Below are 11,679 nucleotides of genomic sequence, written 5' to 3'. Positions count from 1 at the left end.
CCCTTTGGCGTCTGTACCAGGTCTCTCCTGCCTGCTTGTGGGTGTTTGGGGAGCCAGCATGGGAAGGAGCTGGAGAAGGGGGCGTGTCTGACTCTTAACGCCCCAGTTTTCAGAACAGCCCGCTCTCTTCCTGAGCGTAACCTTTGGCCGGGGTCAGGAGGGGCAGGTGCCTGCTCTGCCGCCTGGCGGAGGGCCCCGGGGAGGCCATGGCTCCTTCCACTAACTTCCCTCCTGTCCTCTAATATCCGCCCCAGGTCCTGCACCCCAGCCTTCGGGGCACCTTCTGCACCCCCTCCTGAGCCTCCTGAGGCAGGGATGGGCTTTGTGACTGTGCCAACCTCCACGTCCTCTGGTCCTTGAGAGCATTTAAGTCTCAACTTTCTGATCAGTTACCGATTGTCCATCTGCCTCCTGTTTTCCACAATTTTATTAGAGCCTCTAACAGGCTGTCTTCCTCCCCCCATCCCCCGTGGGTGTGTAGCTTTAAAAAAATGCACTTATTATTATTTTTACTGGGGACTGAGCCTGCAACCGGGCATGTGCCCTGACCAGGAATCGAACCGTGACCTCCTGGTTCATAGGTCAACGCTCAACCATTGAGCCATGCCGGCCGGGCAAAAATGCATTTATTGCCATTGTAGTGGGATTTGGAAAAGAAGCAGAGATAAATACAAGTTAGTCTTCAGCCTCCAGCCACTCGATCGTCCACCTGCTGAACACCTAGTGCCACCTGGGTCCCCGGGCCACAAAGATGAACAAGAACCATCTCTGTCCGCCCAGACCCGACAGCCGTGGGGGCAGTGGGGGCGAGGCCAGCATCTTCACTCCCTTAACGGACTCCGCCTCCGTCCCCTGAAGAATGGTCTCCCCCTGGAGGTTCACCTTGGTAGAGCAGCCTCCACGAAGGTTCCAGGAACCTTTTGAAGAGTCGACCAGGGTCCCAGTGAGTCTTGGAGGGTGGATGGTCCCAGGAGGCAGAGCTGGTGCTCCAGGTTCTGCTGTGTTTCTGTGTGGGAGGCGAGTGGGCGGGCCGGCAGCCTGGGAGGGGGATCGTCAGGCCCGGGTTTGCGGCCCCTCCAGTCTCTTCCCGGCCTGGCTTCCCCTCCGGCACTGCCCACCTGTCCCTCCTTGGCGCCATTCTGCCAGGTGGGTCCTGCCCCTCTGGTATGGCCTCTGTCCCGGGGGATTCCTGCAGACAAAGCCTCCTGGGAAGCCATGAGGCCTCTCTTCCTGCACTCCCTCTCCTGGGGCCCGTGAATGAGAGCCAGGCCTCCCTGACTTGGCGTCCATGTCTTTGGGGGGAAAGGAGAGTGGGACTGAGCGGGGCCACTGAGGAGGGAGAAGCTGTAATACCTGGCAGATGCCCCACGAGGCAGGGGCAGCGAAGCAACCCTCCAGTCTCTGGTTTGCCAGGAGCGCTTTGGTGCATTCCACCTGAAGCCTCTTGGTGGAGAAGGGAGAGCCCTCCTCTCCCCCACCCCCTCCAGGTGCCAGGGTCTTGCTCTGCTGGTTCCTACGCGTCCTGAGCTGCTGAAAGGGGGTGTTCACCTGAGGAAGGGCTGCTGGGCTGGGGCACAGGTCCCCACCCCTCGGGACCCCTTTCCTCGCCCTGGCAGAGGGCACAGCCTGTGAATGCCGACAGTGGGTGTCCTGCGGTGGGAAGGTGGTGACTGCCCGTCGTGGACAGAGCTGGGCGCACCTCTGAGCTGACCTGCAGGCCCCAGGCCCTCCCTTCTGTCCGTTCCCAGGAGCCACAGCCTGACATTCTCACACAAAACTGCATGCGAACTGCCATCTTCCTGGTGCTTTCATTCTCACACTGCCTCTGAGGGTTCGAGTTTGTTTTTGTTTAAATGAAGAGGGGGTTCTTTTCCAAACACAACCAGAACTGTGCAGAGGCAGTGGTATGGCCATGGGCTCAGCCGCTCACCAGCGAAGGTTGATATCTCTGGGTTTCGTGGCCTTTCCCTCTGCTTACAGCCTCATGGTCCCAAGAAGGCTGCTGCAGTCCAGGCATCGCACTCACATTCAGGCCAAAAGTAAAAGGGCAGGCAGCACCAGCTGCTTCGTTACCACTTCTTATCAAGAAAGTCACGTTTCCCCAGAAAACCATGGCAGACCTTCCCTTACATTCCTTTGGCTGAACCACGTCCTGTGGCCACGTGAGCTGCCAAAGAGGCTAAGAAAACAATTCTCTTTTCCAGCTTCTTGTGGGAGAGGCAGGGAGGGGGCGGGAGGGGGGAACGGGGCGGAATCGAATGAGGTTTTAATGAGGCCTCTACCTTCTCTGGAGGCCGACCGCAGGTAGATGTCTGTCCCCCTCACACGGCGCAGGGCCATGGTTGATGGGATTAAAGGGACAGAGACCAGGTTGGCTGTCATCCGGGGACACTGCTGTGCCCAAGATGCAATGTCACTGCACCTAGATCCTACGTCAACAGCACGCCACCCCCATAACAGATACGAAATAATACAGCGACTGCCAATATGGGGCCCTTACTCTTTGCCAGACCCGGTTCTAAATGCTTGTCATTTATTAATTTTAATTCACTCAATCCTCTTACCAGCCCCGTGAGGTGGGCACCCTTATCTCCGTTTTAAGAATGAAACTGAGTCCCAGGGCGGTTAAGGCATTTGCTCCAGGTCACCCGGCAAGTCGTGTGAGCAAGAAATAAAGTTGTGATGCTTTCAGCCACTGAGGTTGTAGCGTGGTTTGTTACTACAGCATCACCTGGACAATTCTGAGATATGATGCATGTACTCTGATATATAATATATGTTATATGTAACATAGATTGCATACCACTTATATAAGTTAATTCACATGCAAGTATACTGATGTCATTATATAATTATATTATACACTTATGTACATATAAGTGCATTTACATACATACACGTGAATATAAAAACCTTCCTTCACTCTGAAGAAACAGTGCTTTGCACCTGGAATAAAGAATCCTCTCCTGGCAGCCTGGCAGTGTGGGAGGGCCAGGCACGCAGCTGGGGGTCCCGAGAGGAGCTCGGCAGGCCTGGCGCTGCTAGAAAGACTCGTGACATTTGAGCAGTATTTATTTATTTATTTGTTTGTTTATTTTTTTAAAATATATTTTATTGATTTTTTACAGAGAGGAAGGGAGAGAGATAGAGAGTTAGAAACATCGATGAGAGAGAAACATCAATCAGCCGCCTCCTGCACACCCCCTACTGGGGATGTGCCCAAAACCCAGGTACATGCCCTTGACCGGAATTAAACCTGGGACCTTCCAGCCCGAAGGCCAACGCTCTATCCACTGAGCCAAACCAGTTTCGGCTCTTTATTTATTTAAAAATATATTTTTATTAATTTCAGTGAGGAAGGGAGAGGGAGAGAGAGATAGAAACATCAATGATGAGAGAGAAACATTGATCGCCTGCCTCCTGCACGCTCCACACTGGGGATTGAGCCCGCATCCTGGGCATGTGCCCTGACTGGGAATAGAACTGTGACCTCCTGGTTCATAGGTTGACACTCAACCACTGAGCCACACTGGCTGGCCTGTGCAGTATTTAAAATGACAGTCTGTTGTATCAGTCAGGAGAGGGTAGATTAGCTGAGGTAACAAACCACCCCCACAAGGCACCCCTTCCTCACGTGTAAAAAACACTTCTGTGCTAGTTACCAGTGCACAACCTGGACACGATCCAAGTGCCCACTGGGAAAGCAGGAATGTGGGTGCTGGTTCCCTCTGGCTGAGGTAGGGGACAGGCCTGGTCCCCGCGTAGAGGAGGGGCAAGTCGGGGAGGGGCAGAGCCGGACTTTCCCGGTAGCATCCAGCTTAAGCACACCTGGGTGCTGGCTCCACAATGAACCCCTGTTAGTCTATGGCCAGAGAACATCCCACTAGGGTCAGAGAAGCTGTTGCTGCACAGACGGGCCCTGCGGCTTGGCCTGGGAGCTTCCCAGGACCAGCAGGTAGCAGCTCACCCATGCATGTGTGTGCCCGCCTCTCGCTCACGCACACACACTCCCCAGGCCACGGGGAGGTGAGGGTGTCGGGCGCAGAGTCAGATGCAGGGCTGAATTCGAGCCTCCCAGGATGGGAAGATGCAGCCTCCGGGAACATGACAGTGTGGCCAGGACAGGCGCGGTGAGTGTGTGCATGGCCATAAACGCTTGTGCAGGGTCTTGTAGGAGGGCGTTCCCTCCACTGGCTGCTTCCGACTCGTCTTGGAAGCCGCACTGCATCACCCAAGCGCTCTCACACGTGAGCTACCAATGAAAGGACTGGAACCCCTCAGTTGTGGGGGCCAAGCGCAGTGCACAGCCTGGTAACTGTACGCAGCAGCCCTGTCAAGAGCCCGCAGCGGGCCCAGCTCTGGAAGGGGAGCCGCTCTATTTCAACGTACCTCCACTCCGTGTCCCAGGGAGGAGCCCACTCAAAAGAGGACGGGAAGGGGGTGGAGGTCACAGGATCAGAACAGCTCCGGCTGGCACCCCTCTGCCCTGTAAGAAGGGATAAGGAGACTGCCCACTGGGTAAGGAAATCCTCTCACCTCCAGCTCAAGGCTGTAATCCTGGGCCTCCCTCCTCCAAGGCCTGTCTGTTTTCACTCCTCTCCCCGGGGAGCAGCCGGCAAGGCCTTAGTGGGGGCTTGTAACCGGTTCTCTGGCATCTCCTGGATTTGGTGTAGGCTTGCTCAGCCCCATTACCTTCGCTCTCCTGCTCACCTCTTCCCGACATTTCCCTGAACCGGCTCATCAGCTCCTTCCTTGCTCAGATCTGCAGCACTCAGCCTGTGAGCCAGGAGGGCCCAGTTCTGAAAAGCCAAGCCGCCCTGCACAGGGAGAGTGGGGCACAGGGCTGGTCCGTCTCAGGCGTCCACCTCCGCAGGCCTGGACGATGGGCAACGTGATGGAGGGTAAGTCGGTGGAAGAGCTGAGCAGCACCGAGTGCCACCAGTGGTACAAGAAGTTCATGACCGAGTGCCCCTCGGGCCAGCTCACCCTCTACGAGTTCCGCCAGTTCTTTGGCCTCAAGAACCTGAGCCCGGCGACCAGCCAGTATGTGGAGCAGATGTTTGAGACCTTTGACTTCAACAAAGTGAGCAGGGGCTTGGGGGAGGGGTGATGGAGGCAGCCCCAATCAGCGTTGGGGGGCGGGGGGCAGATGTGAGAACAGCAGGGTCTGCTGAGGAGGGCTTCACTGATACAGGGCTTTGTTTACCTGGGAGGTTGAATGCCCACGTTAGGGGCATTGGTCTCACACTCATGGAGCACCTACTGAGAGGCAGCACTGGGTGCGAAGGACGCGGACCACCCCTGCCCGGGGTCCCCAGGGGAAGGCAGAGAGGTCCCAGGTTAGGGTCCTCGCAGACTGCGCTGAATGGCTCCCTTTGCCTCCCACACGCACATTCGGATTTCCTCCAGAACAAGTGTGAACGCTTCCCAGACAGCCGCTGAGCACCTCCTAAGTGCTTGGTGCCGCATGCGGTGCAGAAGGAGGGGCGGGGAGTGGAGAGCAGGGTGAGGCGGTTCCAACCCCCGGCTGGCCTGGGATGGGCAGGCCCACGTTACTGGGGTCACCTGTGATGATCTGTGGACACTAGGGTTGCTGGCCACTGGGGAATCCAGGCCACTCCAACTCCAAAATGCCCAGTGACCTCAGCTCACCTTTCTCAAGTGGGTCAACTTGGACGTCTCCTCAAGGAACCACCTGGACGCATTGGGTGAAGCCTTCCGGATAAGCCGGAGGGCACACTGACAAAGGAGTGAGGCACCGTGAGTTTGGGCCCCTAGTTTTCGTCAGCTGGGTGACCTTGAACCCATTCTCTGCCCCTCAGCCTCAGCTTAGTCACCTGTATCTGCCACGGACGTCGGAGCGTTAGTTAGGATGTTTGTTAGTTTTCAATAGCAAATCTTGCACTTATTTGGAGCAATTCAGTCAGGATGTGGTGGTGGGAGAACCCAGAGCTGGTCTTCCCACCCTGGCTGGTCCCCACCCGGCTGGCGCTCGCTCGAAAGGTGAGATGTGAGGATGCCCTGCCGTGTGTCCACCGCAGCTGGGGAGAGGCTGCCCGGAGCTCTCCCAGCTCCTCTCACCACCCAGAGAGACGAACACCATTGTAGGCGGGGCTTCTAGGGAAAGCTGGGCTCAGAGCTATTTAAAACTCGCTAATATTTGGGGTCAAGGGGCCAAAGCAGATTATGAGCTTTGAGTTCCAGCCTCAAGGGCAGCATCATGAGGGCTTTCCTGAAGGGGGCGCAAGGGAGCAGAGTACGGGAGCCTGGGGCATGGAGACCTGAGGGGTGGCATCAGGACGCTGGGCCTCCCAACTCTCCCAGAAGCAGCCGTGATTCCTGAGCAGGCGGGGAAGAGCCTCAGTACCCACACCCAGTGCCCCCAAAATAGCTCAGCTTCCCACGTACTAAGGAAATCCTTTGGGGTAAGACATGTCTCCACAAGGACCCTCTAAAATCCCACGTACGACACCAGGCAGGGGCAACCCGCCAACCTGAGTCATGCATATGCCCTCTCTTTAATTCTTGTCACATGCAACCACCACCTGGTCTGTCCCCAAACCTGACTCCTCGATTATGCCACCAACACCCCCCCACACACACACACACACATACACACTTTAGGGCTTTGGTGCTGCTTGGCTCACACCTTCCCCTGCGACCAGTCTCTGCTCAGATGTCTCCTGCCCTGACCTCCTGCTTCAAACCCTATTTTACTGGGAGCAGCCCCACCCCTGCATTTCCCAGTCCCGCCCCAGAGCACGTCTTGTCTTCTAACGCATGATATTGAGCAGCATTTAGCCACTCTGCTTATGTCTGTTTCCCAGCTGGAATGTGAGCCCCGTGAGGGCAGGGAGTGTTTAAAATCAGTGCCTGGGGCGCAGTGGGTGCTTAGTAGGGATTTGTTATCTGACTGAAGGGATGTATGCGAACTCACGAGTTCATGGCTAGTTTTATATTTCACACTAACATTCATTTAAAAACATAGCTATTTACGTGAAGAGCATCTTGTAACATCCCAAGTGCATCATGAGTCCCAATGGTCTGAGTCCCATTGTCCCAAGTACAGAGCAGGCTAGCAGCTTGGCTAGGACATTGGTACAGAGGGGAGTTCGAGCTGGGTGTGCAAGCGTGGCCCGCGGGCCTACATTTACAGATGAACACACCACACCCACGCGGTTACCTTTTGTCAAAACGGAAATATTTGCCGTCGGGCCCTTTACAGAAAGTGTCTGCCGGCCCCTGAGTTAGGGGAGGGTGCTGTGCTGGGAGAGCAGGGTTGGGGGTATAGCGGAGTGAGTGGGAGTGTGACCCGGGGGACAAACGTAGGCTTTGCTTATTTCAAAGCTTTTCGAGGGCTTGGCTGGGCCCGGCAGTCACACCATGCATCCACACCTGTGTGAACTTTCCATCCCCGCCTCTGAGCGCCGGGTGGGACTGAGGAGGCCCAGGTTCCAGGCAAGCACTTGTCACCCGCTGGCTGCGCGGCCTAACCTCTCTCAGCCTCAGCTTTCTCAGCTGAAAATGGGGACAAAACTCCCAGCTCCGGGGAGCGGTTGTGAGGCTGAACGAGCGAAACGAGTAAAACGCTCAGCGCAGGAAGCGCTAAGAAGCAGCGGGCTGTTGGATGTCATTCCGATTCAGCCACCGCAGCGTCTGGGGCGCGCACACCGCCGCTGCCACCTCTGAGCCAGGACACTGCGCCTCCAGGCGGCCGCGTCTGTGCTCGTCGGAGGTCGCCCCTCTCCCACCGCGCGGGTAGGGCTTTCTGAAAGCAAAGCCCGTATCTTTCCGTCGATCCTCCATCCATCCTTTGTAGCCATTAAACAACAACAACAAATTGCACAAGTCATACAGCACGTTGTAAAGAGTCCAACAACACAGAGAGATAAAAGCGAAAAGCAAAGGCACCCTCACCCCGAGGCCCCGCAGAGGAAGCCTCTTCAGCTGTTTCTGAGCCTCCGGCCTCGCTCCACAGCGGTCCTGGGAGGCGGGTGGGCGAGCACCCCAGGGGTAAGGCGTGTGCGAATCCCCTGGGACATGGGCAGCACTCGGATGTTCACTGTGATCACAGTCCTCGCTGCGGGCTCACCGTGGCTGAGGCCTCGCCTGCGGCCAAAGGCCAGCACGGAGCCGGGTCTCAGAGGCCGTCCGGCCCAGCTCCTGCCACATCCCTAGTAACTGCTCTAGCTTCTGCTTGCGCACGCCAGTGGCAGGGAGCTCATCACCCAGCGAGGCAGCTCTGCCTGTGAAAGAGTTCCTCATGCTGCTCAGCGACTGCCTGGTCCCGAGTCCTGGCTGTGCGCGGAGGAGTGGGAGCTGGACCCCGAGTCCTGGCTGTGCGCGGAGGAGTGGGGGCTGGACCCCGAGTCCTGGCTGTGCGCGGAGGAGTGGGGGCTGGACCCCGAGTCCTGGCTGTGCGCGGAGGAGTGGGGGCTGGACCCCGAGTCCTGGCTGTGCGTGGAGGAGTGGGGGCTGGACCCCGAGTCCATGTGCTCTGTCCCAGCGCTCCCGCCCTTCCCGGGCGCAGCCTGCCTGCGAGATAGGCTTCCCTCGACAGCCTCACTCGGTTTGGGGGGAGGTGGGCAGAGAGCTTGGTAGGACTGGGAGGGCCGACAGATGGTCAGCAGGTGAACACTCGGGGGACCCTAAAGAAATGTCTTGCAGGAATGTCTGTGCCCCCCCCCCCCCCATGGCAACCTCTCCAAGAGCCGATGAGGGCCTCGGCTCCCTCAGGAAGCCACCCAAGGCCCCCCCCCGCCCAACCCCCTGCCCTGCGCCCAGCAGAGTGGGTGCTGCTGTCCTGTGACCCACAACGCCCTCTCGGACGTGTTGCTGCCGGACACACCGCCTGACAGCACGGCGATCTCTTTATAGTAGCGGTGATAATGACAGCTAGCATTCCCTGAGCGCTCACTCCGTGCCAGGCGGGTGTGTCCATACATGTACTCCTGTAAGCCCACGCCGATCCCACAGAGGCAGGTACCCTCAGGATTCTCACAGAAGGAAAAAGCGAGGTTTGAACCTTTGCCTCCACATCTACCTCCTGCCCTCACCGAGCTGGGAAAAGCTCACCCAGCCCCCACCTGCCCCTGGGAATTCATGTCTCTTCTCCCACCCACAAGCCGCTGGAAGGGCTCGAGTCTGAGAAGCACAGGGAAGCAGCAGTGACAGCTACAACCCAAGTGCCACTCGCAGCCCAGCCGGGGGTAGCTTGTCAGAGTGGACCAAAGCCTCTGGGGCAGGCGGGCGGGCTCTGGGCGGCCAGGACAGATGGGGTGGGCAGCACGGGGGAGGGTCTCGGGAGGGGTGGGCGAGGGCTCAAGGCGGCCTCCCTCGCCCAGGACGGCTACATCGACTTCATGGAGTACGTGGCGGCGCTCAGCCTGGTCCTCAAGGGGAAGGTGGAACAGAAGCTGCGCTGGTACTTCAAGCTCTACGACGTGGATGGCAACGGATGCATCGACCGTGACGAGCTGCTCACCATCATCCGGGTAACTCCAGGTGCAGAGGGCCGGCCTGGGGCTTAGAGGGGGTTTGGGTCTTCAGTGGGCAGAGCCCTCATCCCTGCAGGGGACAGGATGGAAGGGAGGGTCCCAGTGGCAGCTCTGACCCTCACGTTCCTTCCCCTCTCTGGGCCTCAGTTTCCTCCTGTGTCCCAAGAGACTGACTACGCTCTTGAGTCCCAGCTCTGCCTCCCCTCCCCACTGCAGCCCCCCCACCAGCGAGGCTGAGTCAGGAGGGGCCCTCTCACTTCTTCCTCCCCCCAGGCCATCCGAGCCATTAACCCCTGCAGCGACTCGACCATGAGTGCCGAGGAGTTCACCGACACGGTGTTCTCCAGGATCGATGTCAACGGGGACGGTGAGGAGGCCGGGGCAGGGGTCCCCCGGGGAGGGGTCCCTAGGGTGTAGGGTCCCAGCCACAGACCGGGGTGTGAGGGATTCCTGGACCAGACCTTGCTCTCTGGCTCCTTTGCCTGCCCCCCTCACAGCTGCGTCCCCAGCAGTGGCCTTGTGCCCCTCGAAAGACTCCAGCTCTGGGCCCTGGTGCAATGCTGCCAAGGAGACAACCCCTCCTCCCCGTGACTCCCTTTCTGGCCGCCAGGGGAGCTGTCCCTGGAGGAGTTCATGGAGGGCGTCCAGAAGGACCGGATGCTCCTGGACACGCTGACGCGGAGCCTGGACCTCACCAGCATTGTGCGCAGGCTCCAGAATGGGGAGCAGGACCAGGAGGGGGCCGGGGGCGGGGCGGCTGAGGCGGCCGGCTGAACCGCCCCCCCAGATGCTTCTGCGTTGGGCGGGGTGTGTGGCGGTGCTGGTGTCGCCATTGTCGCCTTTACCCTAGATAGTCTACCGAACTCAGGGTTCAGCTCCCCGCGCTGGGCTGCACGGTGGTAGCACAGGGCCAGGGTGGGGGTCCAGAGGTGGGGACGGTGAAGCACAGTTCTGAACCTCTGTGTGACTCAGCTGGTGGTGACTCTTCCTGCTGGGGGCACCCGGCAGCCCTCTGCCCCTCTGCCCCCCCACCCCTGCCCCAGCTTCCCCCCTGAGCTTCTGCAGGCCGCTCTCTAGGCACGGAAGCGCGAGGCTGATCTGATGGAACCCTCCAGGGCCTGTGGCCGCAGCCTCCATCCTGGTGCTGCAAGGAGCCCCAGGACCATCAAGCCCTCGGTGTGCTTGGCATGGATTTGCCCCTCCCACTCAACAAGCATTTATTGAACACCTACTATGTACTAAGGCTAGATGTTAGATGTGCAGGGAAGAGGAGCCTCCTCATCTTCAAGGAACTCACAGGCTAAGTTCATTATAATAAAACTAGTGGCCCGCTGCATGAAATTCATTCACATTAAAAGGGAATTAATTAGAGGAAATATTTTAATATTTCTATTTGCCCTTTCTCTATAATGGAAGTGTCAGAGATGAAAGAAAATTAGTAAAATGTATATGAAAATCTCCCTCCTGTCAGAGCCGCGGAGCCCAGAGTCAAGGCCCTGCCCACCCACATGTGCTTCAAAATCACAGGAGACCCAGATCTGGCTGGCCCCACCCCCATCAAGCCCCGCCAGGTGGGGGCGCAGCCTCAGGTCTCCCGCCCTGGCCAGGCACCACACAGCCTCAGGTCCCTGCTGATCGGTTGTTATACGTCATGATGTGACGACCATTTGCATATTAGCCTTTTATTATTATGACTAGAGGCCCGGTGCACGAAATTCGTGCACTGGGAGGTGTTGTCCCTCAGCCCAGCCTGCACCCTCTCTAATCTGGGGAGCCTTGGGAGATGTCCAACTGCTGGTTTAGGCCTGATCTGATCTGGGACTGCTGGCTCCCAACCACTCCCCTGCCTGCCAGCCTGATCACTCCCTAACCACTCCCCTGCCAGCCTGATTAACGCCTAACTGTTCCCCTGCTGGCCCGATTGCCCCCAACTGCCCTCCCCTGCCAGCCTGATCTCGCCCCCAACTGCCCTCCCCTGCCGGCCTGATCTCACCCCTAACTGCCCTCCCCTGCCAGTCTGATCGACCCTAACTGCCTCTGCCTGCCTCATCGGCCTAACTGCCCTCCCCTGCCGGCCTCATCTCACCCCAAACAGTCCTCCTCTGCCAGCCTGGCTGCTCCCAACTGCCCTCCCCTGCTGGCCTGATCGCCCCTAATGGACTCTGCCTTGGTCCCCACCAAG

The 11,679-nt window shown here is 58.3% G+C and overlaps 1 protein-coding gene across 1 annotated transcript; it reads left to right on the top strand.

Annotated features, from left to right (window-relative positions):
• The first annotated feature begins 4,882 nt into the window (after positions 1–4,882).
• On the top strand, positions 4,883–10,271 carry LOC118660701 (guanylyl cyclase-activating protein 1). Its single transcript, XM_036318387.1, has 4 exons — positions 4,883–5,083; positions 9,345–9,494; positions 9,771–9,864; positions 10,108–10,271. The coding sequence occupies exons 1-4, from the start codon at positions 4,883–4,885 to the stop codon at positions 10,269–10,271; spliced, it is 609 nt and encodes a 202-aa protein (XP_036174280.1).
• Positions 10,272–11,679: the final 1,408 nt, after the last annotated feature.

This window comes from Myotis myotis, unplaced genomic scaffold, assembly GCF_014108235.1.
Source record: "Myotis myotis isolate mMyoMyo1 unplaced genomic scaffold, mMyoMyo1.p scaffold_m19_p_7, whole genome shotgun sequence".
Classification (NCBI taxonomy): domain Eukaryota; kingdom Metazoa; phylum Chordata; class Mammalia; order Chiroptera; family Vespertilionidae; genus Myotis; species Myotis myotis.
Note: the sequence above shows the minus strand (reverse complement) of the source record. Positions and strands in the feature narration are given on the sequence as shown.

Excerpts from the sequence above, each read along its gene's own strand:
- LOC118660701 (XM_036318387.1), top strand. The coding sequence starts at position 4,883 with ATGGGCAACGTGATGGAGGGTAAGTCGGTGGAAGAGCTGAGCAGCACC. Across the intron at positions 5,084-9,344 it reads AGACCTTTGACTTCAACAAA|GACGGCTACATCGACTTCAT; the intron begins GTGAGCAGGGGC and ends TCCCTCGCCCAG. Across the intron at positions 9,865-10,107 it reads GATCGATGTCAACGGGGACG|GGGAGCTGTCCCTGGAGGAG; the intron begins GTGAGGAGGCCG and ends TCTGGCCGCCAG.